Consider the following 27,979-nt stretch of genomic DNA (forward strand, 5'->3'; position numbering starts at 1 on the left):
TTCGGGCCATGGCACAACTATAACTCCTGGTTCGGCTCATAATTAGTGTTGTTCAGTGTTTTTAGTTTTATTTATTTAGTGATTTTACTTTCCGGCAAGAAATTTGAATTAACCTGATGATGACAGGCACAGGTCCTGTCGAAATTATCGTTAGAAGAAAAATCAATCACCTGACATCCATAGCTTAGGTAAGCTTATTACCTTCTATCCTCATTATACTTAAAATAAAGTAAATAATTTAACATGAAATAAATTTAAATAAAATTAACGCATTTTTAAATTAATAAATTTACAAAATTTAACAAATTGAGCAAAATAAAATGAACTAAAATTAAATTAAATCAATATAAACTTACGATTAAATTTAGATGAAGTAAATAAAAGCTTTTTGTTTATGCAGTGGTTGCAACCTACTATTTTTGTTCTTTTTAGAGGAATTTAAGGAGTGTCTTTTCGTTTCAAGATATATTCTAGGGAAGCTCCTGGGAATGTCATTTTCAGTGAGACATATCAGATAGAATACACACTCTGACCTCACTTAGTTGTCTGTTCCACAGCATCTTATTGTCATAACTTGGGTTGAGATGTAGTTACATGGGATCTAAACCGTAAAAAAAGAAAATATATAAGTGGGATGGATGGCTTTGTTCTATCTAAAATAAGTGTTCTTCAAGTTTCCCCTCTTGTACAAATATCCTATGTATCTAGCTTGATTTGTTTCTTTTTCTTCTTTTTTTTATCCCACAAAAGGCTGAACACAAGGAGGATTTTAAATTAGGTCCCAGAAAATAATTAGTCTAGCCATTGACGTCAAAGCTTGACTCGCTGAAGAACTTTGAGATCGATTTTCCTTAAGCAAGATCAAACTACTTATGATAAATTAAATTTTGGTGCTTCTGAATTGTCTATGTTGTAAAAGTCATAACGAGGCAATGGAATTGTGGTTCATGTTGATTGATTCAGTTAGCTAAGAGAAGACCTTCGTTTTTTACAGAATTACTGGAATGCTATTTCTGCAATATTTATCTATATTATATCAAAGCTATTTTACGCCACGTCTTTGGGTCTGCGCTCCCTTTCAAATTTTTGACATGTTTCGATTGTTAGTATAATTTTTATATTTTTCCTATGATTTGTCTATTGTGGCTTTTTCCTCAGAATTTTAATATTGCTTGTATATAATATAAATGCCATACCTGTAAATGGATATTTGAATATACGAATATTGGATCTTAGTACGTCGAATTTTTTTTTTGAAAATTTGATCCAAAAAACACTGTTTTGGACTGAAAAGGCCAAAAACACGAATTTGTATAAATTTGAGATTCTTTTACCTTGTATTAAGTAACAAAAACCTTCAAAACCTATTGAAATACGGTTCAAATTTATTTAATAAATGGTCCAAGTGGCCTAATAAATGGGGCCTACGATTTCCAGGGAATTTTCTTGAAGCAAAGATAAATAACTTCAATTTATCAAGCACTAAATTACCCAAAACGGATTAAGTAACTATTAATTTTAACTGAAAGGAAAAATAAGGTGCCATTTGACAGTCCTAAAATCAAAGGTGCTATGGTAAAAGACGAAAATTTACTGGCGAGCAAAAAACTAAAAAAAAAAGGGTTTTCTGGTTTCCCAACTGCTATTAAGTACCAGTTGGCAGCAGTAATTTGAAAAGCATTATGTGATATTGTAAAATAGACTTTAGTCCAGTATGTCAAACCAAGTAAATTCTATCGATTGGTACAATGCGTTGGCGCCAGCACGAGAGGTGGGGGGTAATTTCCCCTTCTTTGAAAAACAAAAGGTGATTTTAAAGGGTATAAGAATAGGGAAATGGGAAATTATCCCGTGTAAATCTTGGTAAAAATAAAGCCCTTATGGCACTTATCTCCCTCCTGGGAAATTTCCTGACGGTGTTCATGGTTCAGAGTCAGAACTCTTCCTTTTTTGTTGATTGTCAACATATTTGCAAGTTTCTGATTTTTTTCAAAAATTGTTAAAATCATATTTTTCAACGCACAAGAAAAGTTGTAAAATACTACTTTTTTATATCAAAACTATTTTGGCCGCATGTCAGAGCCTTATAAATCTTCCTTATAAAGTTTTATCAATTTGTTTAATCTGCTTTTGTCTACATTGGTGAGTTGAGTCCAAAAAGTCATCCACTATGGTATAAATTCTATATTACTGCAAAAAATTGGGTTTCTCATAAGAAAGTATACTTTCGCTATTTTTGCTTTTTGGACTTCAACATTTTAGGAGAACACAAATCACTTGGCAATACAAATTAAAAAAACGGAAAAAACAGAAGCGAGCAAAAAAGTCAAGATTCGATAATTATAAGCGATAAATGAAGGTGTTATTCTCGAGGTGGAAAGTGAAGAACAAAGAAGATTTATAATCTTTTTTCTTATCTTTGTGCTATCAATTCAATCCGAATTCATACCCTAAATGAGTCTAAGCTTCCATTGAACAGAAACAAAAAAGAAGAGACAGTTGGAATGCCTAATAATTCAAAAAATGGTAAAAGCAATAATAATGGTAAAAAATGGTAATGATAATAATTCAATGGTAAAAGCATTTTCATGGGCTGTTAGGTTCTCTTTTTAATTTGTTCTTGTTAAGTCTATATTATTAAGATTAATCGGAATAATAGTTCTCATTCGTGAATCAGCTTTTTTGGACAGTTTTTCGTTTGTTTCGTGACGCGTTTTTAAACTTTCATATACTACGGGCTGTGTTTTGCTCTTGGTTAGGCTGCTAAAGCTGAGAGGGATAGCTCTAAAAAGGAGAGATTACAAACCTTCTGTTATTGATTTCCGACCTTGCAGATTATTATGGCACCTTTTTCATACTTCTCAGCATTTCTGCTTTAGAAATTGCACAAAAGAAATGTCATTTTTGGTAACATGTGGCTGTTTAGATGGAGATATTAAGACGAATTTACAAATAACGTAAAGATATGACCAATAGCTTGAAAATGAGCCGTTAACCAAGTCTCCAAGATGATGCAGTAGCTTGCTACTTCTGCTAGTCAATCGTCGGTTTTGGAAACTTACTAAGGGGATGGGAGGGATAGTATACAAGAGGGAGCATTCTAAACCCTGAATGAAAGTTTTCGACCATTTAGATTATGGTAGTACCCTGGATTCCTTATCGCACTTTCTGATGGTTTGATCAAGCAGAATTTATAATAGTCTAGGACTTTTAGGGTTTGACCCGAACAAAATTGCAATATAAACGAAAATGGTACCAAAATGATCAGAAAAAAATTCTGTACAACATACTGAAAGTCCCTATAAATCCGAGTGGGGCGAGTACCCGAAAAACAGGGGAAAAGGGGGAAATGCGGGGAAAAATGGGAAAAATGCCGAACATGCCCAGAAAATAGTTTAAAGTGAGTTTTCTGGTGTTTTCACATACGCTGATTACGAAATTGACATCAAAAATTCAGTATAGAAAAAGAGTACTACGGAAAACGGGGGAACAGGGGAAAGAGGGGAGAAAAGAGAAGAATACAGGGTAGGGGTAGAAAGCGGTTAGAAAGATATTTTCTGGGGTATTCCTATCTGGTGATTACGAAATTGAGAAATAAAATGATATAAAAAAATCGATTAAACTAAAACGGGGAAATGGGGGGGGGGAAGGGAAATATACAGGGTAGGGGTAGAAAGCATGTGGAAATGTGTTTTCTGGGGTTTTTCTATCTGCTGATCACGAAACTGATCCCTAAAATGAAGGAAAGAAAACGAGAACCATGAAAACCGAACAAAACTGGAGGAAACAACGGAAAAGGGGAAGGGGGGCCTGACTCCTGAGCCAGCTGCTAATGGCTAATAAGTAGGCCTATGGACAAAATAACTCGCTTAAGTATCAAACTTTTACTTTCTTGAATCACAGACATTTCTTACAACCATTTGAATTACTAGACATAAAGAAAACAACCGCTTGGCAGTTATATATAAAATGGCTATTATATGTAAAATTTGCACTTTCGAAGGCAGTATAGTTGACTTGAAAAACACAGCATTGACATCACTAGTCGAGCTCCTCGTCTTCGACAATCTCGTTGTCCCTGTTCAAACAGTTGATACCCTGACATCCTCCGCACGCGAACGTACACGCTAATCCATTTTTCTTGCAGCTGCATCGCGAGTTCTCGCAGCCTGTCTTACAGTTGCATCTCACGACACTCAAAAGAGTCTTAGGTGCGGGCAACAAATGGGTCATCACAGGTGAGTATTTACTGTCTCTGAGGACCCAACCCCAGTCAGCCGGGTCGAGGTCAGCTGGTTCCCCTTTCCAACGGGATACCTGGAGGCGCACTCGCTGGGAGTGGAATGAAGCTGCAGCTTCGGTTGGCGGAAGCCTTTCAGACTTAACAAACGCCGTAGTATTAGACGAAGAAACTTTTTCAAGAAAATTCGATGTCGCAGCTTAGTGAGATCTTCGTTTGGTCGTGCTTTATACAAGCTGAGGAGAAGATATTCACCCGCTTTCACAATTTCATCTTTGGACGATGATTCATCCAAAAACACTTTGCATTTTTTTCTGAACACTTCGCTCTTCTTCAAAAGAGGTAGCACAGCTTGCTTTCCAAGTCCAAAAACTCGTGAGGTCGTGTCACATCCCAAGAGTGCGTGCCCTACCAGAAGCAGCCTGGATACTTCTCCCATTTTTTTTTGCACTTCGTTGAAACTCTGTTTGCTTCGCTGAAACACTTCGTTGAAAGCAGAAAACTCTGAAACAATAGTTCTTGGCAACGACACTGACCTTCTGATTCTACTCTTGTATCACCTCCCGCCTAATGCAAAAACGCTTTACTTCGAATCGTCAACGAACCCAAAAGAAGCGATAACACGGTTCTGGTGCCTCAACGAAGTGCAAAAAAAATGGGAGAAGTATCCAGGCTGCTTCTGGTAGGGCACGCACTTTTGTGACACGACCTCACGAGTTTTCGGACTTGGAAAGCAAGCTGTGCTACCTCTTTTGAAGAAGAGCGAAGTGTTCAGAAAAAAATGCAAAGTGTTTCTGGATGAATCATCGTCCAAAGATGAAATTGCTAAGCCTGGATACTTCTCCCATTTTTTTTGCACTTCGTTGAGGCACCAGAACCGTGTTATCGCTTCTTTTGCGTTCGTTGACGATTCGAAGTAAAGTGTTTTTGCATTAGGCGGGATGTGATACAAGAGTAGAATCAGAAGGTCAGTGTCGTTGCCAAGAACTATTGTTTCAGAGTTTTCTGCTTTCAACGAAGTGTTTCAGCGAAGCAAACAGAGTTTCAACGAAGTGCAAAAAAAAAATGGGAGAAGTATCCAGGCTGCTTCTGGTAGGGCACGCACTCTTGGGATGTGACACGACCTCACGAGTTTTCGGACTTGGAAAGCAAGCTGTGCTACCTCTTTTGAAGAAGAGCGAAGTGTTCAGAAAAAAATTCAAAGTGTTTCTGGATGAATCATCGTCCAAAGATGAAATTGTGAAAGCGGGTGAATATCTTCTCCTCAGCTTGTATAAAGCACGACCAAACGAAGATCTCACTAAGCTGCGACATCGAATTTTCTTGGAAAAAGTTTCATCGTCTAATACTACGGCGTTTGTTAAGTCTGAAAGGCTTCTGCCAACCGAAGCTGCAGCTTCATTCCACTCCCAGCGAGTGCACCTCCAGGTATCCCGTTGGAAAGGGGAACCAGCTGACCTCGACCCGGCTGACTGGGGTTGGGTCCTCAGAGACAGTAAATACTCACCTGTGATGACCCATTTGTTGCCCGCACCTAAGACTCTTTTGAGTGTCGTGAGATGCAGCTGCAAGAAAAATGGATTAGCGTGTACGTTCGCGTGCGGAGAATGTCAGGGTATCAACTGTTTGAACAGGGACAACGAGATTGTCGAAGACGAGGAGCTCGACTAGTGATATCAATGCTGTGTTTTTCAAGTCAACTATACTGCCTTCGAAAGTGCAAATTTTACATATAATAGCCATTTTATATATAATTGCCAAGCGGTTGTTTTCTTTATGTCTAGTAATTCAAATGGTTGTAAGAAATGTCTGTGATTTAAGAAAGTACAAGTTTGATACTTAAGTGAGTTATTTTGTCCATAGGCCTACTTATTAGCCATCAGCAGCTGGCTCAGGAGTCAGGCCTCCCTTCCCCTTTTCCGTTGTTTCCTCCAGTTTTGTTCGGTTTTCATGGTTCTCGTTTTCTTTCCTTCATTTTAGGGGTCAGTTTCGTGATCAGCAGATAGAAAAACTCCAGAAAACACATTTCCACATGCTTTCTACCCCTACCCTGTATATTTCCCTTTTCCCCTCCCCCCCCCCATTTCCCCGTTTTATGTTAATCGATTTTTTTATATCATATTATTTCTCAATTTCGTAATCACCAGATAGGAATACCCCAGAAAATATCTTTCAAACCGCTTTCTACCCCTACCCTGTATTCTTCTCTTTTCTCCCCTCTTTCCCCTGTTCCCCCGTTTTCCGTAGTACTCTTTTTCTATACTGAATTTTAGATGTCAATTTCGTAATCAGCGTATGTGAAAACCCCAGAAAACTCACTTTAAACTATTTTCTGGGCATGTTCGGCATTTTTCCCATTTTCCCCCGCATTTCCCCCTTTTCCCCTGTTTTTCGGGTACTCGCCCCACTCGGATTTATGGGGACTTTTAGTATGTTGTACAGAATTTTTTTCTGATCATTTTGGTACCATTTTCGTTTATATTGCAATTTTGTCCGGGTTCGACCCTTTTTTGAGCTAAAAGTCCTGGACTATAAACAAGATGTTGTATAAACCTTACATTTCAAATGAGCCCTTAAACAGCTCCGTAGAATCTTTCAGTGCCCATCAGTGGCGAAGAAACAAAATTATGGGCTTCCCATGCAAAAAAAAGACTTGTTCTCGTTATTGTTCAAGGTGGGGGGGGGGGGGGGTAATTCTCGTGCAAAAAGTTTTTGACAACGAGAATTCCAGTGGTGTGCATTTTTAATTTCAATCCGACGTCGTTTTTCGATTTTCGGTTTCTTTTTCAAAACTCCTGTAAATTTGTTTTTTAAAATAACATTTTATTTTTAAGATTAGTTGAAGTAACGGCTACCATTCCTGAATCAGCTGTAGGTAGTGATGTACTCTCACTAGGCAGTTTTTTTACGCATTCCTTTAAAATTTTGGTTACTATGACCCGTAGTTTATTCTTTACTAGGAAAATTTGGTGAATTACACTAGAAAAAATGCTTATGCATTATTCGGTACACAATCGAGAATGTGCATATACATATAAGACAAAATTTTTTTCCCGTTTTTTGCCGACAATATCCTAAGAAAATTAGCTTAGGCTCAGTTGAAATTTACGTTGTAGGTATGTTTTTTCTTATTAAATATTCAATATACAGGGATGGTATTTTGATTGGGTTAGACTGGGTTAGGTATTTAATATAATGGGTTCTGTGCCCCCCACCATAATTCTATGTTATGGCTTTCATGATTTTGTTACTAAAGTACTGTATTTCCATTATATTTCGGTATATTTCACTATGATTAACCAAACTTCATTTCTCGATTGTGTACCAAATGATGCACAAGTACCCTAGAAAATAACGCTCGAAATTTTAGAAATCACTGAAAATATGATTTGCACTTGAAGAGTCCTCTTCCCCCTTCTAATTATGTGCCTGGTATGCCATAGCGGGTATTTTTTGCAGGAAGGGTCCTTTATTTAAACATTTAGTTGGAATGTTTATTTACCTTTTTTCTTTTTAAATGTAAACCAAATCTTGTTCCTGTCTTTCGTTATGTGGCACCTCTCCAAATGAAACGCAATGTTAACCACGTGTTAGAAAAGACAGATGGTACTGTAGCTGGTTTATGACACGTGTTTTGTGGGATAATATGACCGTCCTCGTGGCTCAATTAATAGTCCGAATGATAATTTTCTCATCAAAGCACCGTTACCAATCGTTTTAAATATGCAAATTTAGTAATTTTAATTTTTTATGCCTTCAAAATTCGTAATTTTTATTTTTATGTTTAATTTTTTTTTTATTAAGACAGTTTGTTTCTACCCTTGTGAGATCAGTAGTGCAAAATCAACATATATCCGCGTCCGTAAGACCTTTAGGGGGCAATGAAGAATTTTATCCCCTAGGAAATATTGTGGCCATTCTTCCTTTATCCTCTTAAACTGTCTATTTTGTGATAAAAATATTTTCCTCAATTTTTCAAACAGTGCGTGGTAACGAACCGTAGTAAGGACCGACCCGGTTCAATAGTGAATGAAACTCGGAATTTTCATACCAATAGTTACATCAAAAGAATCACATTTTAATGCTGATTTTAAATATATAAGTTTCATCAAGTTTAATCTTACCCATCAAAAGTTACGAGCCTGAAAAAATTTGCCTTATTTTAGAAAATAGGGGAAAACACCCCTTAAAAGTCATAGAATCTTAACGAAAATCACACTATCAGATTCAGCGTACCAGAGAACCCTATTATGGAAGTTTCAAGCTCCTATCTACAAAAATGTGGAATTTTCTATTTTTTGCCACAAGACAGAGCACGGATGCGTTTTTTTTCTTATTCTTCTTCTTCTTCCAGGGGTGATCATATCGACCCAGTGGTCCTAGAATGTCGCGAGAGGGCTGATTCTAACGGAAATTAAAAGTTTTAGTGTCCTGTTTAAGTGACTAAAAAATTGGAGGGCACCTAGGCCCCCTCCCACGCTCATTGTTTTCTCAAAGTCACCGGATCAAAATTTTGAGATAGCCGTTTTATTCAGAATAGTCAAAAAACCTAAAACCTATGTCTTTGGGGACAACTTACTCCCGCACAGTCCCCGTGGGAGGGGCTGCAAATTACAAACTTTGACCAGTGTTTACAAATAGTAACGATTATTGGGAAGTGTATAGACACTTTCAGTGGGATTTTTTGGTTGGGGGAGGGGGTTATGCGGGGAAATTTCCATAGAGGAATTTTTAATGGGGGAAGAGAATTTCCATGAAGGGGGTGCAGGATTTTTTAGCATTTTTTAAAGAGCAATGAAAAAATAAATATGAAAAAGTTTCTTCAACTGAAAGTAAGGAGCAGCATTAAAACTTAAAACGAACAGAAATTATTGCGCATATGAGGGGTTCATCTCCTCCTAATACCTTGCTCTTTACGGTAAAGTAATTTTATTAATTTCAACTGTTTATTTTACAGCCTTTGTGATTCAGGGATCATTCTTAAGGAATTGGGACAAAATTTAAGCTTTAGTGTAAAGAGCGAAGTACTGACGAGAGGGTAAACCCCCTCATATACGTAATAAAAACATACTTATTTATAAGTTTGTTACGTAAGTTATTTCGTAAGTTACGTATATTTTTACTAATAAATACGTTCGTAATATTAAAAGTTCTAGTTACCTTTCTTAGTAACCAAAAAATTGGAGGGTAACTTGGCCTACTCCCCCGCTCTTTTTTTTATCAAAATCGTCCGATCAAAACTATGAGAAAGCCATTTAGCCAAAAAAATAAATTAATGTGCAAATTTCGTTTTAATTATTCATTTACAGAGAGCCAAAATCAAAATGCATTAATTCAAAAACGTTCAGAAATTAAATAAAAGAAAACTAGTTTTTTTAACTGAAAGTAAGGAGCGACATTAAAACTTAAAACGAACAGAAATTACTCCGTATATGAAAGGGGCTGTTCCTTCCTCAACGCCCCCTCTCTACGCTAAAGTGGTTTACTGTTTTAAAAAGTAGAGTTGAGAGAAAGAGTCAAACTTTAGCGTAAAGAGTGGGACGTTGAGGAAGGAACAGCCCCTTTCATATACGGGGTAATTTCTGTTCGTTCTAAGTCTTAATATCGCTTCTTACTTTCAGTTAAAAAAAACTAGTTTTTTTTTAAATTTAAAAATTTTTGAAAATTAAAAAAAAAATTTAATTTTAAATTACAATACAGGCCTTCATGCTGAACGGTCAGATTCTCGAACCAACAACAATTTACAACAATTTTGACAATATGGAAAGTTATGGACATCAAATTATCGGTTCATAGAAAAATAAAATCAAGGATAAAAAACATGGATCCAATCCACAGAAAATTCCATCCCCCTAAAAAACAGACTTTAAACAATTACTATTGCTGGGTTTCCGTATGTTTAATGATTCGTAAGGAAATCATAAGGATACTAAAAAAGAATAACCTGGGCTTCAGGATACTCTATTTACAAAAATGCGCGATGAATAGTGCTCCCTACTGGTCAGATGCGGGCTTAACCATGCACAGTTAGCTAACCAATGTTTTCACTTCTATAATTTGACGTAGGCAATTTTCATAATTCAATAGCTGGCCTACTAATTCAGGGTTGTGAATGTGGTCCATAAGTCGCATTTTTATACCAGATCATTCTCGTATTTTTTTACCATTGTTCTTAAAAAGAAAAAAAATGGCGGCACGAGTCTTCTTAGAAGCTTGAGCGTGACTCTCGAATTTAAAATAGTACTCTTTAGATTGTGTTTATATTTATATTTGTATTTGTTTTTTATTTTTATATTTGTTTTATTTTATATTTATTTATATTGTGTTTATTTTTCATTTTTAAATAAACTTGCATAGTTTTTCTCATTTTTCTCTGATATTTGCTAATATTTTTTATTTATATCAAGGTTCAGATAGGATGAAAGCGTGGTCTTTTATAAATATATTAATTTTGCCGATAAGTTTTGCCATTGATGTTTCATTAATTTCTAAATACAAGTATATGCACATGTAAGCAGAAAACTGAATATTTAGAATATCGAGAGAAAAAGAATTGCTTCTCTGAATTGACGAATTGCTACAGATGCCTGGATGTTAATCTTAAATTGCATGGTTTCCTCTGTAAATTGCTTTTCATATTATTCGCCTATTTTTTGACATGGTTTCAAATTCCCCCACCCCCTCCCAGTCACCTCACCTTCAGAAATTTTGTAAAGCCTCATTATGTATAAAAAAGGTACAGAAGCTGTAAAGCATCACGTTTATTGTTACCAATTTAAACAAATAAATTATTTTCAACTATGTAGTGAAGTTTAGTATAAACTTCAAAAAAGGAAATAAACTATACTTAATAATTAAAATAAATTTAAATTATACTTGTATAAATCTTGAAATTTTTAAGAAATAATTAGCTTCAATAAACCTTACAAGTTAGGTTATAAACTATAAGATATGCTTAAATACCTATACTAACCTATACCTGAAATAAACTATACTTAATAAATAAAATAAATTTAAATTATACTTGTATAAATATATTATTCTTCAATAATATAATGAAGTTTGGTATAAAACTAAATGGTAATCAAATCTGATGATTCTGATGACAAATATAATAATTGACCATTTTTCGGTCTTTATTTAAATTAAAAGTTCAATTTCTTAATCATTTATCTAAACAGTAAGATTGTATTGCAAATATATCCATTTGCTAAGAATGTAACGACATGAATGATGAATCACTCAATTGTCTTTGAAAAATCACTCTAATTACCTTTAGACGGCAATAACCATAACAAAATGCAAACCAGCTCCTGACATTAAAAGGGTCATTGGATCCGTTTAACCAAAAATGTTAACTATCACCAAGGGTTTCTTGACAACCATCTCTCCTTGACATTTGAACCCCTGAGTCTTTAGCTAGTAATATAGGCCTTAATCATTCTGAACTATATTATTGAACGAACCCCATTGTAAGATCTGTTTTTTTTTTCGTATCATTTCTTACATTTCCAACTTAATTTTTATTTATTTTTTAATGCGGATTTTTAGTGGATTTTTAGCGGATTTTAGGATTTTTAGCCTCTTTTTTTTAATCGCTGACAGTATTGTTGTGCTTAAGTCGAAAACATATTTCAATAAACAGTAAATATTCATTTTACTTGTTTTAGTGGATTCATAAGCCACGTGCAATTCGCTATCATATTTGACGTTATTTTCCCTTTCTGTTATCTTTTGGCACTTCTTTCTTAGAAATCTTTCTAAAAAATTCTTTCTAAAAATTCTTTCTAAAAAAAATTCTTAAAATCGTAAGCTGCACTTTCAGCGAAACAAAAATTTTTGGCCAACGTTTATGTGATACATCCATTCTCCTCGGCAAAAATCATTGGCATCAGATAGCAACTGATGTAGAAGCAACTATGTAGGCAGGAAGAGGGAGCCTGCCGCCTAATATCCTAAATAATTTATTGGCACTGCATACTCAAATTATAATTTTTTATTATCCTCCTACCCCGTACCCCCACAAAATCATTGGTACAAGTCTGGCGGAATGTGCCTGTTTTTTTCGGATCAAGGACTCAGCTCCTCGAAATACGTCGTTTTTCTGGTTAAACGACTTAAGGGGGATTTCCCTCTTACGCCAAATTGGAATCCTCTTGGGGTTTTGTTTTCTTCATTGAGGAGATAATATATATTTATACCCTTGTCTTAGCTTTATGTCAGATTGAAGTTGTAGATGCATAGATACACTCATGTCAGACTCTTATAGGGTGGAATCAGAAGGTTTTGTTTGGGTGGGTGGGAGTGTATTGCAAACAGATATTGATTTATTTTTTTTGTCAATTTTTTCAGGGTAAAGACTTTTTTGTCCATTGTGGGGGAGGAACCACTCTTATGTGCAAGCATGGACATACATTGTTTCTACTAAAGAGTAAAATAAAGTAATTCTTTGATATTCCCAAGACCCAGAAATCCCACATATTGAAAAAAAAGACAAACATCTTAGACACTCCATTCTTTGGAGTAGTTTTCCAATAATTATTCATATTTAGAACTTACTTTTTCCAATCGTGGCTTCGTGGTATAATACAATCGCGTCCAAATTAAGTTTATTCTTCTTAGCAACTTTTTTCCGTTAATTTCTCATCGGCTAAGTTAAGCCAAAATTCAAAAGAAAGAAGAATCTAGAAAGGACGTACTTTTTAAAGGATCAATAGGAATAATCCATGTTTAGAGCTTCCAGTGGTTCTGGGAAAAAGATATCGTCAATTTAGTGTCGCAAGACTCGTGCTTATGAACGTGATGGTTTAAGTTCTCATCTATTTTATTTTTTTCCTTATACTGCAAGGAAATCTTGTCAAAGAGAAAGTAAAAAATTGTTTCTTTTGTATGACCTCACAACCAAATAACGAATATATCATCGCCCTATTCCATTCTTGCTTTATTTTCGATGCTTCATTTAATCAAAATCTTAAGTTCTATTGCTAATCTCTACGCAAAACTCTTTTTGCTAAAATTGCTAAGACTCCGGGACCAACACAACCCTCCAGGGCCCAGGGGCAGGCATTGTAAGCTCTGCCATGGGGGCATATATGATTCATGTGGAAAGGGTGCTTGTATAAAATTCAGAGAGGGTTCATTTAATTGTAAATACGTTCTGAGACCATACTGGCTATGCGTGACGTATGAAAACAAAGAAAGGAAATAATAAATGACAAGAGAAAAAATAAATAGGTGAAAAACGAGGATTTTATCAGCCAGTAGCAAAATATGAAAAACAAGCAAATATTTCGACAAGGACCTCCGCCAAGTCGTCCTCAGTGCTCAAAAAAAAAAGAAAAAGAAAGAGGAAAAAAGAAAGTGAACTGCACGAGAGGAAAATTTTTCCTCTCGTGCAGTTCACTTAAAAAGGTTAGATTTTGCTGTTATTTCTTCTTTGTTTTCATATTTTGCTACTGGCTGATAAAATCCTCGTTTTTCACCTATTTTTTTTTCTCTTTTCATTTATTATGTCCTTTCTTTGTTTTCATACGTTCATTTAATTGGAAATTGAAAATTATAGTTCACTTTTTAAGAGTCAAAAGAGATAGAAGGGCAACTAGTCCCCTCCTGTCCTTTTTTCCCAAACCAGAAATCGAAATTTCTAGTTACTTTTTAAAAGTTTTGTATTCACAAAAGTAAATGCGAACTGAATCTCAAATGAAGGGACTTCGACACCATAAAGAACCAGCCTGTCTCGTCCATTCTCGCACAAAAGGAAATGTCCTTAGAATTTCCGAAGAATTGTAGCAGAAGCAGAAGGAGTACTTCCCAAAGAACAAGGCGTCTCCAGCGTCGAAAAACAAACAAAACAAAATAACTTGACTCTAAAACTTAAATAATATATATATATATATATATATATATATATATATATATATATATATATATATATATATATATATATATATATATATATATATAAAACTAAAACAGGCTAATTAAAAAATATTTATGTTTAGTTATTCTGCCTGTTTCAGTTTATATATATATATATATATATATTTATATATATATATCATGAAAAGAGAAATCACCAATGCAACAGCACAAAAAAAAAGAAAAAAAAAAAAGAGAGAGACAGAAGGAGAAAAGGAAGACTGTTTTCCTAAATTAGTGATTAATATAGACCAGCACTTGAATGAGGCCTTAACCTTACTCATCCATACAATCACATAGGTCAAACAGCATAGCCATACACAATCAACCATAAAGAATAATCCATGGACAGGCAGTCATGTCGTCAATAAGTATAAGTCGTCATTTACCAAACAATAGAAAAAATAATAAAGACAAATAAGTCAGAGGCAACAACCCAACACAAGGGCTCATCAGGAGAATACACTGGCCTATATAGGGTTTCGCCACTTTAAATTCTCTACCCAGCCAAGTGTTGTGGCTACCACAGAATATCCATGGCATCCCCTTGTCAGGTATCACCCCCAAAATACATGCCTATGAAAGAAAATAAAAAAGCGAATGTGAAACAACCAAGTAACACCAAAACAAGCTTATCCTGTTAATATATCCTTCTTTTTAGCAACAATAGGTAAACTAAATATAATAAATTTTACCAAATCACAAATATTAACACATTGCAAAAAACCTGAATGAACTAAACAATTATAGAATTCATCTTTACCATGTGGCTAATTTAAAAAAAAAAATCCGCTCAATTAGAAACACAATTCAAAATAAATGGCGCTGCAACAACATTTCTCGAACCTCCGAAATTAGTTGAAAATTTCTTTAAGTATTTCTAGATAATTCTTTTGATATTTATTTAAAAGTTCGTTATAATGAAAACTAAATTTTTTAAATTGCCAAGTTAATTTATTTGCAGAAAAACCTCTTGATATCAATTTTTGGCTTAAGATTTTACATCTATTTTTAAAATCAATATAATTACTACAAATCCTTGCATAACGAAGTAACTGTGAGAAAAACGCTGAATATGTGATATTTGAGTGTATATTACTTTCAGGGAATGGGAAACTAATCACTTCAAAATCAAAATCATCAGTTTTATTATACATTTTAAAACTTAATTTATTATTATAACAAATATTCATATTTAAATCTAAGAAATGATCTTCATGACCAGCGCCATGACTAGGTTCAAGAATAAGCTATGATGGATATATATTTTTAGAAATATCAATGAAGTCCTTACAATTTAAGACCAAAATATCATCTAAATATCTTTTATTATTTGACAAAACATGTTTTAAATTAATTGGATTATTCTTATCCATCATATATTTATATTCTAGTTAACTTAAAAACAAGTCAGCTATAAATGGGCTGGCATTCCCCCCCCCCATGGGAATTCCCACAATTTGCTTGTACAAATCACCACCAAATCGTATATAAGTATTGTATAAAACAAATTCTAATAACTCAAAAATCATATCCAAGCTGTAACATCTCAAGTTAACTGTAGTATTAAAGCAATTTGTCCATATAGCTTTTTTTTATTATAAGTGTCTATTTTTAAGAACCTTTTACTAGATAAGAGGAAAGATTTCTTGATAACAGTTTTTAAATTATCAAACACTACATTAAGTGATAAATTAGTATACATTGTCGCAAAATCGAAAGACTCAATTCTTTTAGCTGAAACCATTGTTAAAGAATCTATCACCTGCAGTGAATTATTAACACTCCAATATGGATTAAAATTCGAAATTTTTTTAATACCAGAACAATAGGTTTTAAGTTTATTTACAATTTCCTTTAAAATTAAAGAGAGGTCAGTAGCAGCAATGCGGGTTGGACATTTAGCTGCTCCAGCAATAAACCGTGGTTTAGGGGGATTCTTATGAAATTTTACAGTCCAATATAGGAAAGGGAACTTTTTATCATTGTCATTTATTTTAATATTAAAATTTTTAAAAAGTATTTCTTCAGTCTTTTCAATTAAATTCTCATCCTCTATATTTACCTTTTCGTAAACATTAGTTGTGCATAACTCCCTTTTTAAGATATCACAATACAGCTTCTGACAAATTATGGCAAATTTATTATTAGCTTTATCCACTGGCACAATTACAAATTCATTCTTTAGATTAGCAATTGCTTGTTTAATCTTCGCATTATAAAATAATAATTTAGTGTTACTATTTTTTAAGTTAGAATATATTTTATTTCTTATTCTACTAATAATTAAATTCTTCCAACTTTGAAAACTCTCTTTATTTTTATTCTCTTTCTTACACCACTTATCAATAAATAAATCAAAATCATTTTCCAAGCCATCAAGAACACTCGATGGTTTCAGATGATGAGAAAGACGGAAATTAGCCCCTTTATTCATTATAATTTGAAGATCATCTTGCTTTACTATTGACAAGTCCCCTGTTATAACATGTTTGTAAGTAGGATTTACAAATGGGCCAAGTTGTTTACAATTACAAACCGGTTTCCAATTTATATCACTATCTAATCTTTTTAGTATTAAATTATAATTAAAAATAATTTGCCCAATAGTTTTTGAAAATTTATAAGTGAAAACTGGACTATCATTATAATTCAAATTACTAGGAAGGGCCTGTTTCACATGCCGCTGATTTAAAATTTCTGGTAAATTAATATCTTCAATCTGCTTACAAGTAAAATTAATAGGTAAATATAATCTGTTATCCTTATTACTAATCTTATCGAACTTTTTGTTTTTTGAAATAAATTTCGTTTTAGTTAGAATGCAAATTGTATCACATATTACTTTAAAATTATAATCAAGAGCTGTATTATTCTTAACAATCCAGAAAAGTTTGATTAAATTCCTCTTGGATAAATTATTTAGACATTTTATTACAGAAATCATACCCCTAGATTCAAGTAGCTGGCATAGCTCTATAGAAAGCATATGTACATCTAATTCATTTTTTCTATTATTTTTCCTATGTCTTCTCGATCGTCTTTTACGTTTAGTAGGACAAGTAAAAGAAGGATGGTCCATAAGACCATCAATACATTTAACAACAACATGAGACATGTCGCCATAATTTGCTACATGATCATTTAGCCCCAAAGGATAAGCTGTACCAAGAGTATGGATCCAGAAATCCTCCTGTTTACGTAGTCTATTATTCTTCTCTTCTTTATTTATATTTTCTAATTCTAAATTTTCTAAAATTGTGACAGTTATATCTGATATGGAACATTTACCATTATTACAATGCTGAACTAGATAGTTATTAGTTTTTTCATTATTAACTGTTGTCTTATGTCCAGAAAATCTTTTATATATATTATTATTTGTTTCCCCCACATATTGTTGGCAGCATTTATTACATTCTAATAGGTAAATTACATTGGTTATTCTACAATTAACATTACCACGTAACTTGCATGAAAAATGTTTATTATACAATGTACTCTTAACAGAAGTCCGTGGGACAAAATGATCTTGGCAAAGAAAACAACGACTCTTACACTTACTAACTTTCAAAAAATCGTTCCGAGTTCCGAGGCTAATATTTGTGTTTTGTGGCATAAAAAGTTATTGAAAATACATCCAAAACAAACCAACATCCAAATCAAAATCCAACAATCAAAGTCCAAAAAACATGCCAAGCTCAATAGGTCAATAAATACATAAACAAAAACATGAAAGAACATGAAATTTGCATAAGTGCCATCTCACCAATAATTAACAATATCAGGTTAAAAACCTGGACCAGGGTAAAGGTCCAGGTTTATCCTTGGTATATATATATATATATATATATATATATATATATATATATATATATATATATATATATATATATATATATATATATATATATATTTTATATATTAGTTTATACATACGAACAACAAAAATCTAGAAGCCGACATCTACTTTCCCTGAAATCGTAGAAAAGCCTTATTTGTTATATGCTGGTTAAAGAGACATTCAGTTTTTTGGAAGCTTGCCTCATTAGAAAGTGTGAGTTCTGTTTGGGGGGATTTAAACGGACCAGAATTTTCTTATTAAAATTCAGGAAAGGATAGTCCATAAAAACATTCTGAGAAAATTCAGGAAAGGATAGTCCATAAAAATGTTCTTGCATACCTGCTAGGAAAATGATAAAAATCCCCCCTAAGACATGTCATTTGATCAATTTTGCAGTAGTGTGAATCTCCTTTGATACAACCCACTTTGACTGGAGACTTTGCCGACACCATTTAATTGTCTTTTCAATCAAATTTCATACTCAAACCACAAATTCTTAAACGGTTTCAGTGATAACTAGTTCCCTGGGAGAATTTGCTAAAGGAACTTTTGTCTTTGAATCAGTCAGCCAACGCTGACGCTCACAATATGAAATCCTCTTAAGTGGAAATGATGAACAAAACTAATTAATTCAGTTCTATGATTCCAGACGCTGAATAATGCAATGACTTGCGACACTACGTTAGTGGTTATAGATAGATATAGATATTGCTACAAAAACCTCTTCAAGCCATGGCAAAAAAAAAAATATATATTAAAAAAATATGTATTCAACATTCTATTCAAGTTTTGTTTTATTACGGATGCTTGCCCAATAATAAATAAGCACTAAAGATTATCTGAATTAGCAAGTGAATTCCCCATCGCTGCTCACATTTTAAAGAATTTAAAGAAGATGGCTCTTGTAGTAGCGGGCTATTCTAATATTTTGTTTTTTTTTGTGATTATCATCTCTATTTCTAGTTCTCTTTTTTCAGTTATGCCCTTTTTTTCTGTCTTTTTGAGAAATGTGCATTGTCGTTTGTTGTGGTTGGTTTGTGTCTTGGAGCCGCACCGAGTTTATCTCTTTGCCTGTCTTGTATAAGCTGACACGTATAAGTTGTATTATTTTCATTCAGATAAAACTTTTTAGATGCAATGCTCTTGTTCTGGTGATTAACCAAAGACAGATCATCAAAATTCTCGGCAATTGCCCCCTCCGTTCCTTTCTCTTGAATACACGCATCTAACACTGTCTTTGTCAACAAAATCAATATATGATAAAGAAAACACATGCATATTGTAACAAGTACGTTTATTAAAGTTTTTGGTCAGAATTTTGGCCATGGAGAAAGAAAAGAGGGATATGAGTGTAGTTTAATGTACCGCACTTCTAACATTGAGTAAAAGGAAGACTATAGAAAGCTGATGAATATGTTAAAACTCGAGGTGGCTCTTAGTATAGACGTAATAACTTGTAGTAGGCGAGAGACAATATGGTTGTTTTTTTTCCATGTCACCAGCTAAAAGTTAAAAAAGAAAGAAAAGATTTAAAATGTATTTTTTTTATCAATACTCTTTGATGTTCCTGAAAAATGGCTCATACATCCTTTTAGTAACCTTATTGTACATTGTTTGTTTTGTTTTAGTTCGACGCCCTTCTAGTTATTCCTTAAGGATCTCATCTTAACATCTTTAGCCTCAGAAGAAGTAGTACTCGTAGCAGCAGTAGAAGTAGCAATAGCGGGCCCTTAGTATAGACGTAATGACTTGTAGTAGGCGACAGACAATATGGGTTTTTCCGAGCTATGGGCACTTTTGTCACCAGCAAAAAATTTTCGCCCCAGGTTTCTCTGTCTTTTTTGGGGAGGGGGGATACACCATTCCTCGCCAGAAAAATTAACCTGCTCGCATATTGCAATGATTTTCCTATATTATTTAGCTATTCCAATCTGGTTTGGAAAATTAACCTTTGCCATCCAACTGCATTGAACTCTATAGCAGTTACATATTGCTGTGATAGAGTAATCCCAAAATCAGATTCAAAAATTTTATCTCCTGAAACTGGGAATGGGCCTCCTTCAGTGGTGTCTGTTGGGGGAAGGAATATTTGTTCCCTAGATCTAGTAAAAATACATTTGCACTCCTCTCCTACTTTTTTTTAAGTTACGCCACTTCTCTCCTTGCAACTTGTAATTGAAATTTTGCAGCCAGTTTAAGAAGAAGTAAAAAGCGATGAAATTATTTCACACATTCTATATATGCATCTTATACCCTACATGTCTATGTACTATTATTATATATACTTTTTTAACGAAAACCAGGTCCTGAGAAGTAGTCACATGGAAGGGTTTAAACTTTAATAGAACTTTGTTTGGGGGGAGGGTAATTATGAAGCTTTAAATAGATTGGGTAGAGGAAGAGCTTGTGTAGCTGTATTTGACTCAGAAGGCTTGGCACTGCTGTGAGTTGTTAGTAACAGTAGGTTTTCTAATAATAGTTTATTTCCTTTCAGTTCGCTACTTGTTGTCTACGAAGGTCATGACCCAGGACTAACCTCCAAAAAGCAGATGAAAGGATTGAAAAACTCCAGAAATAGGTCCACACCAACAACATCAGCGGATAGTTCATGCCGTGAAGATGTGTGTAGCAGTGCCCCGTCGATAGGAGACCTACCCAGTGAGGAGAAGCTGGGTCCTGAACCCGTTTTTTGTGACAACTCTACTGATAGTTCTGACAGCGGTCTCGGCTATTTGGAAGATAGCCAATCTTTATCGGATGCTGAAAGTTTAGTGGATGTGCGTATGATAGATTTTGCACATACGACCTTCTGTGGCTACCTTGGGGATACGCTTGTCCACAAGGGACCTGATTCAGGGTACTTACTAGGTCTTACTAGCGTGACTCGTATCCTTAAAGAATTATGTTACGGGGACTCCCATACTGGCCCTTAAGATAGTTTGGAGGAGCAGTTTAAATTTCCAAAGATCAAATCTTTATGAAACCACCATTGATTTTAAGAAAACAAGAGATGCGATAGATTTTCAGAATCTTAACTTGTCTGAGCGGATAAGGTACTTTGTGTGGTGAGTTTGACATATCTCTTAATTATGACCTAATATCAGAACAAGTACTTAAGGTTACTTTTGGTACTTATACTCTACTTGCTACTTAGAAACAAGTACACCAGCTCTCTAGTGAATCGGGATCCTTCATCTAAAATTGAAATGGTAAATAGACTTGTACTTTCAACTGAATTCAACTAATTCAACTGAAATTGGTCATGGAAAATAGACGTACGGAAAATAGACTTGTATTTTCTGGGTATAGACGCTGTGAGTTATTCGTTTATGAGTTTGTAGGGAATATTGATTAAGATTCTGGTGAGCTTCAAGTCTTATCTTACGGATAGAAATTTATCAACATCGCAGTTTTTTTGGATCCTAATTAGTATCGTTTTTTATTCTGTTTATCTGAGAGCAATAAAAATAAAGTAAATATTGAGAATCAACCACCACAAATATTTTGATTAGATTGACAATTGATATTGACGGTTATTGATTAGATTGATGTTTGTGGATAACATGACGACTAATCGCCACAACTAATATGTTGATTAAAATTGAGCGATTGTCCTTCCCTACTAAGCCTGTTTTTATCTTTGTATCGTATGAGATCAAGTTTCTAGATGAAGAAAGCTTGATTTGACCATTTGGATTTGAACCGTGCTTATTAAATGTTAAAATTACTCATTACATGTTAAAATTCATCTATCCAGAGAAGTGTCTGAGGCCTCTCCCTAGTAAATTTTTGATAAAAATAAATTTAAATTTGTGCTAAATTTTGAGCTTCAGTAATCTCCCCTTATTGATCAGTAATCTCCCCTTATTGATAATTTTTAAATCAGTATCTCCCCTTAGTAAGTTTTTGATGAAATTAAATTTAAATTGTACTAAATCTTGAACTTAATTTTAGACTTTTTTATGTTTTTAGTAAGAAGACTGATTTTAGTTTAGGGAGGAGGGGTGAATATAAAAATGAAACAAGTCATACGATAAAATGCAATAATTAAAAACTAAAACTGAAAAATTAAAACAAGCCCATAATCATCTTGGGATAAAAAAGTGTATTTTTTAATATCTTTATTAAAAAAGGAGAAAACAAACTCTTGCTCCCTTCCTCGACATTTTCGTGAATTGTCAATCCTCATTTATTATAGCTAAAGATATATAGCTATAATATGGTCGATGAAAATTTGGCAAAATATCTATCTAATAAAGAAACAACGCAGAAGTAAAATCTATTTTTTCTTTTCAGGAGATAGATATGCCATTTCTGAACCAAAAATTTTTGATGGAAATAGAATAAAAAGACATGAGAAAGAAACTCAAAGGAATAAAAATTGCAAATAATACATATTTCTACGTCATATATGATTGAAATGAAATTACAGGAAAAGATAAAACCTTTGGATTTTTTTGGAGAAAGAAGCGATTTTCTTTGGCCTGAAAACACCATTCAAAAGTACCGAAAAAAAATTAGCCTCTTATATTATTTTTTAACAAAGATAAAGGTTTAAGAGGGGAAACTTGAAACGTTTCTAGCAAAAAGTAAGCAACAGAGCCATCTATTTTTTCTCGAAAACAAAAATCGCCTCTTGAGGATAAAAAAAGAATAGATATGTGTATGAACTCTTTGTGGTTGGGAACCAAAACTGGTAAAGAATTTATATTTTTCTAGTATTTGTTGCAAACGTAAACACATATTCAGTAACTGATTAAAAAAAAGTCGTTTGAGAAAAAATTCTTTAATTAATAATAAGTAGGATACTATACAGAGACGTAATTTGCTACGGGCAGGAGAGTACAACTGACCCCCTGGAGCATAACTTTCTATGGGATAGGGGGGATAATTACCCCCTCCAGACCCATACCCCTTTCCCCCAGCTGAAATTTGGTTTGTGCAAAAAATGTTGTCAAAATTAAGATAAGCTTGTGTAATTTATGTGCCTACAAGAACAGGTGACTCTAACTTTGTCCCCCCCCCGCTCCCAGTATTTTGACAAAATTAAGCCACTGACTATAAGTTAAAGCAGGACCAAATAGCTGCCTAGTTGCTCAACGGCATCCGTAAACAAGTTTATCATACTCAATGATCGTCGGGTTATATCAAGAAAAAATAAAAGAAACGTTATCCACCAGAAATGGTGCGAATATCTAAAATAAACTATGTTATAATTGTCCAATTAACATAAATTTCCATTATATAGGCTTTTTATATTTAATTTAAAGTTTTGTGTATTAATAATTGCAATAAGGTTGCATAGTGAAACGATTCCTGTTTTCATTTAATGAGTTTAGCAGCAAATTCTGACTGAGTGAACTGGTCTCTTGAAGTCCATTCTCCTGGACATTGCGGTGCTAGCGAGAATCGCGTTTTCCGCGGCTAAATCATATATTCTGAGAAGCTCGAACCATGTTCTCATCATCTTGTCTTCTCGGTACTTGATTGGGACGTTGGCGTAAGTATTTAACCGCGAACCATAGAATCGGGAAAAAAGTATGGGATATAGCCCACAAAGAGCATGAATAACCTGTGCTGAGTTTGGTCGAATTTACTTGTTCTGAAGCCCCTGTGGAATAATTTATTGTCTCATAGTAAAGAGGCTCGAATTATACCTGAATGCTGGAATGGCAAAGTAGGACAATCCTTGTCCCTATAGTCAGAAAAATTAGACTTAGAGCTGCAATTACACTTTTGTCTGATTTTAATCCCATTCCATTCTTAAGCATCAAAATTGTAAGTACATATGCTACCGTGAATGTCCTAAATTCGTGAATGTCGAAATTCACCGGTGAATGTACGAAATACCCTTTTTTCTCCTTGAATTTAGTCTGCGTTGCCAGTGAGCTTTTTTTAGTTTTAAGCAAGGTTTGATGGTGACAGGTTAGAATTGTATAAGTTAGGTTGGGTGAGACTAGACTTTTAACCCATTTCTGAAATTTACAACCTAATTTAATCTATTCTAACTTTTACCATCTAAGCTTGCATAAGACTGAAAAAGATGATTCGCAGAGCTAATTGAATCCAAGCGGAGAAAAATGTATTTTGGACATTCACCGGTGAATGTCGACGTTAACCAAATTTTGGACATCCACAGTAAAACATATATCCGTTGTTAATGGACAGTATAACCAAGTAAACTCTTTTTTTTTATTTTGACATCATTTCAGTTTTATCCAATTTTATTACCTTGCTTTCAAAGAAATGGGACGGCTTGGGCAAAATTCGAGAAATGAATCGTCCAAAGACGCTCTCCTGCTAAAATTATTGGAGTTACTATGGCCTGAGCTTGTTGGGGTGTTGACGCCCCCCCCCTTCCTCCAGTCCAACATGTAGACACTAGTGAGTTTTATCAGTCTAATGGGTAATAAGGCGATTTTTTTTCCAGTAAGTCATTATGTCATCGTTTAGACTTGTTTTATTTCTTCAGCCTTTTCTCGTTTAATACTTTTATTTTAAAAAAACCAAAAACACAAGAGTGAACAGGATTATACTGGAATATCATGATTTCTTTATATTAAAAACGTCCACACCATCATGGTATTTTAAGGAGAAGGTTTGGAATCTATATTATACTTCCTTTCCTTGGCTTTATAAACTGGCCATCCAGATATTTTTTTTTCCTTTTTTTCTTTTTTTTATGGACAGAAAGTGTTTGTCGTTTTCCTACTATGTATACAACTTAATTTATTTTAGTAAGATAAATTATGTATGAGTGCGCATATAGGTAAAAAAAAAAAATCCTAGTCGAATAATCTTTCCGAAATTTTCACCTGTTTTTTACATTCTTTTTCTGATTCAGTGTTATTCTTGGAATAGTTTTGTATTCTTTTGTAGGCTGTTTGAAATTTTTATTGGAGTTCCCTAGTAGATTTGTTCGTTACTCTTTTTTCTATGTGCATATTCGAATTATAAAAGTGATGAATTGTACAAATTAATGTAAATAAATTTTCTAATTGAGTTTAGTGTTTTTGTAGATTTTGATACGGGTGTTACATGAAGAAAGAAAACGATCAAAAATGGTGTTTTTAAAGGGCAAATGAAAATACTGAAGAAAACACAGAAAGCGAATATTTCGAGAGAGCAACCGCCTCTCTTCTTCAGCGCGAACAAAATAATATGATGTAGGAAAAAGCACCATTTAAAAACCCCATTTTTGATCGCTTTCTTTCTTTATGTTATGGCAGGCCAATGTGGTTCAAGAAATTATCTTTAATACGGGTGTTTCAGCAAAGTGTTTACGCGATAAGTTTTATTGGAGGGGGGATAGGTGGCAAAAATCTTATGCTCATCCTCGGTTAGAGGTGTGAATCACAAGGCCGTATCCAGGGGGGTAGGGAGTTTGAACCCCTCCCCCCGAAATGTTTGTCCGACTCGTAAAAAACGCAACAAAAATGAATATAAACAAATATGTCTTGCGTTTTCCAGTTTTCTTTTTGTAAAAACCACCCGAAAAAATTCTTTTGTAAACCCCACCGCCCTGAAAAAAAAAATCCTGCATACGGCTGTTTCCCGTGCCATTTAACCAAACAGTTGGAAAACTACAGGTCTCACCATTCGCCCGCGAGTCTAGGAGATTTGTTGATCATGTGTCAATCCTATTGCACGATATTCCACCTTTAGACTACAGGCGGCAAAGTCTATTTGGCTTAGATTTCACTGGTTCGCCTGTGACTTTAAGGCAGGACGGACTCTCAAGGAATCTTCCTATACCTCCTATGTTAAACATTTGGAGTTTGCCTGACGTTCCTGGATTAGTTATTTCGGTGGTTTTTATTTCAATAGAAATAAAAAAAAAAAATCTGGTGAATATTTTGATCTAATCAAATCTGAAAGCCGACAATTATTTTCTTTATAATTCCAAAATAATTATAAAACCTGTTTCGGGTTTGCATTCTAGATTGCTACACTTGACACTGTTGTTGTTGGGTATAAAAAAAAGAGCAAAAAATATTCTATTCGGCAATCAGAAACTTATTTCTATAACATATACTTGCTGGCTGCAGTCCCTTCAAATACTTTATACATTTGTGTTCCGAAGTAAAAAAAAATCCCCTCAAAAGACTAGATGCAGCTGCAATCGAAGCGTTTGAGAATGCATAAATTACACCAAGGGACTAACCACTCTCGGATTGTTGAGGAGCGATTCATTAGTTAGTTGTAACCTGTTTAAACAGAGTCTAGAGAATAAGTAGCGCGCAGACATCAAACTGCCGGTTATTAAATATATATACAAAATTATATTGTATAAATAATTACAAGAAGAATTGCTAAGGATAGCCTGCGTCTAATCGTAATTCTGAGTGAGAAACCCCTTAAGTTCAACCTTCTTATGTTTCTTTAGTTGAAGCGACGAAGAAAACTGATACCTTTGTAATTGACCGAGTTGCCGCCTAAAAAAAGAATTGATTAGGGAGTAAAATGCTTGGACTTCGGCTAGGCCTTAATCAAATTCAGGTCCCTATTTTGCATACAAGTTCAGTGGACATTGTCCGTCACGCGTCAACCCAAAATCAATCCGATCCCTTAGTTCTATGACTATCTTCCCTTAGTTCTATGACTAGTTCTGCCCTAGGAATGACATAAGGATGGATGGATGATAGACTATCTATCAACAACTTAAATGATATAATTTTTGTACAATCCTAAAAAGTGTTTATGCCAGATTTGCCTTTCACTCACTTGGACAATATGTCTTGGCTTTTTCTAAATTAGCCATAGCCATGGCTTGATGCCCGCAGCTACTTGATTTTAATTCAAAAACCCATTCGCATACGAGTACAGTGGACGTTGTCCGCCACTCGTCAGCCCAAAACCAATCCGATCTTTCATCCCTTATTTCTGACTATCTATCTTAGTTCTGCCCTAGGAATGATGTATGGAGAGATGAATGATAGACTTATCTATCAACAAAGTGAAATGACATCATTTTTATACAATCCTAAAAAGTGCTTGTGCCAGGTTTTGCCTCTCACCCGAGACTATCTGTCTTGGCTTTTTTACAATTAGCAACAGATCCAAATAGTTACGGGAATCAAGCCATCGGTAATCGTAGAAAAGGCCAAGACAGATAGTCTCGGGTGAGAGGCAAAACCTGGCATAAGCCATTTTTAGGATTATATAAAATTGTGAGGCCCTTCCATAGGGCCTCACAATGCTTGGAGGCACTTCACCATAGCGTCAGCTGCCATCATCTGAGCACCCGAAGGAGACTACTATCTTCTGACACCATATAATATGAGCGGCATTTATGAACAAGATTATATCAATTGCTTCTTTTTACATCATTTGTGGCACCAGGCCGCTAGAAACTTAGAGTCAGATATGCTACTAGTCAAGTTTTCAATCATCTTTGGCACATCAATATGACTCATGTTGAGGTGCAGTGCCTTACAAAACCACTGCAAGAGCTCACCACGGGTGTCTCCTCTTAGACTGGTAGACTGACCAGGTTTCTGAGTGTTTTACTGTCATTATTTCCATGTCACAATATTCTGGCTAGAAAGGTATGCGCGTATTCTTTTGGCCCGTTCCTTAAAGTTTGTCGAATAAGGTTTTGTATAGGAAAAGATTGGTGTTTAGTGACCAAAAAGTTTTCGGTTAATTTTGAGTTAATTACTCAAAATATCGTTATTCTGTAATTTTAAGTTTTTTTTAAATATTTTTAAAGAAAAAGTTTTACGAACCTGTTGGATTCTTTCAAAAATGTGCTTTGACGCTTAACTAAATATTTTAGCTTAGATTAATGTGGCTTTTTAAAGACTCGTGGGAAGATCATAGGAAGGAAAACAAATATTGAGATTTTGGAGGGGACTGAAGCAAGGACGCAGAATGGAGGGGTTTCTTAACCTTCTACGAATTTCTAAATATTCCCGAAACTCTTGGCCCTTCTTATTTAGATTATTAAATAAATATTTTGCGATTACTCCCTCCTC

At 34.3% G+C, this 27,979-nt stretch overlaps 2 protein-coding genes across 3 annotated transcripts in view; both read left to right on the forward strand.

Moving 5' to 3' along the window:
- The window catches only part of LOC136038945 (inositol hexakisphosphate kinase 3-like), a 134,305-nt gene extending 112,127 nt beyond the window's left edge, over positions 1–22,178 (forward strand). For both annotated transcript variants that reach the window (XM_065722452.1, XM_065722453.1), the window contains one exon: positions 20,497–22,178. In XM_065722452.1, the coding sequence (XP_065578524.1) occupies positions 20,497–20,935 (439 nt within the window). In that variant the 3' untranslated portion in view covers positions 20,936–22,178. The remainder of the gene's footprint in view (positions 1–20,496) is intronic.
- LOC136038948 (uncharacterized) overlaps positions 1–27,979 on the forward strand; it is a 470,704-nt gene that overhangs the window by 290,536 nt on the left and 152,189 nt on the right. The window lies entirely within an intron of this gene.

This window comes from Artemia franciscana, chromosome 18, assembly GCF_032884065.1.
Source record: "Artemia franciscana chromosome 18, ASM3288406v1, whole genome shotgun sequence".
Taxonomy (NCBI): Eukaryota; Metazoa; Arthropoda; class Branchiopoda; order Anostraca; family Artemiidae; genus Artemia; species Artemia franciscana.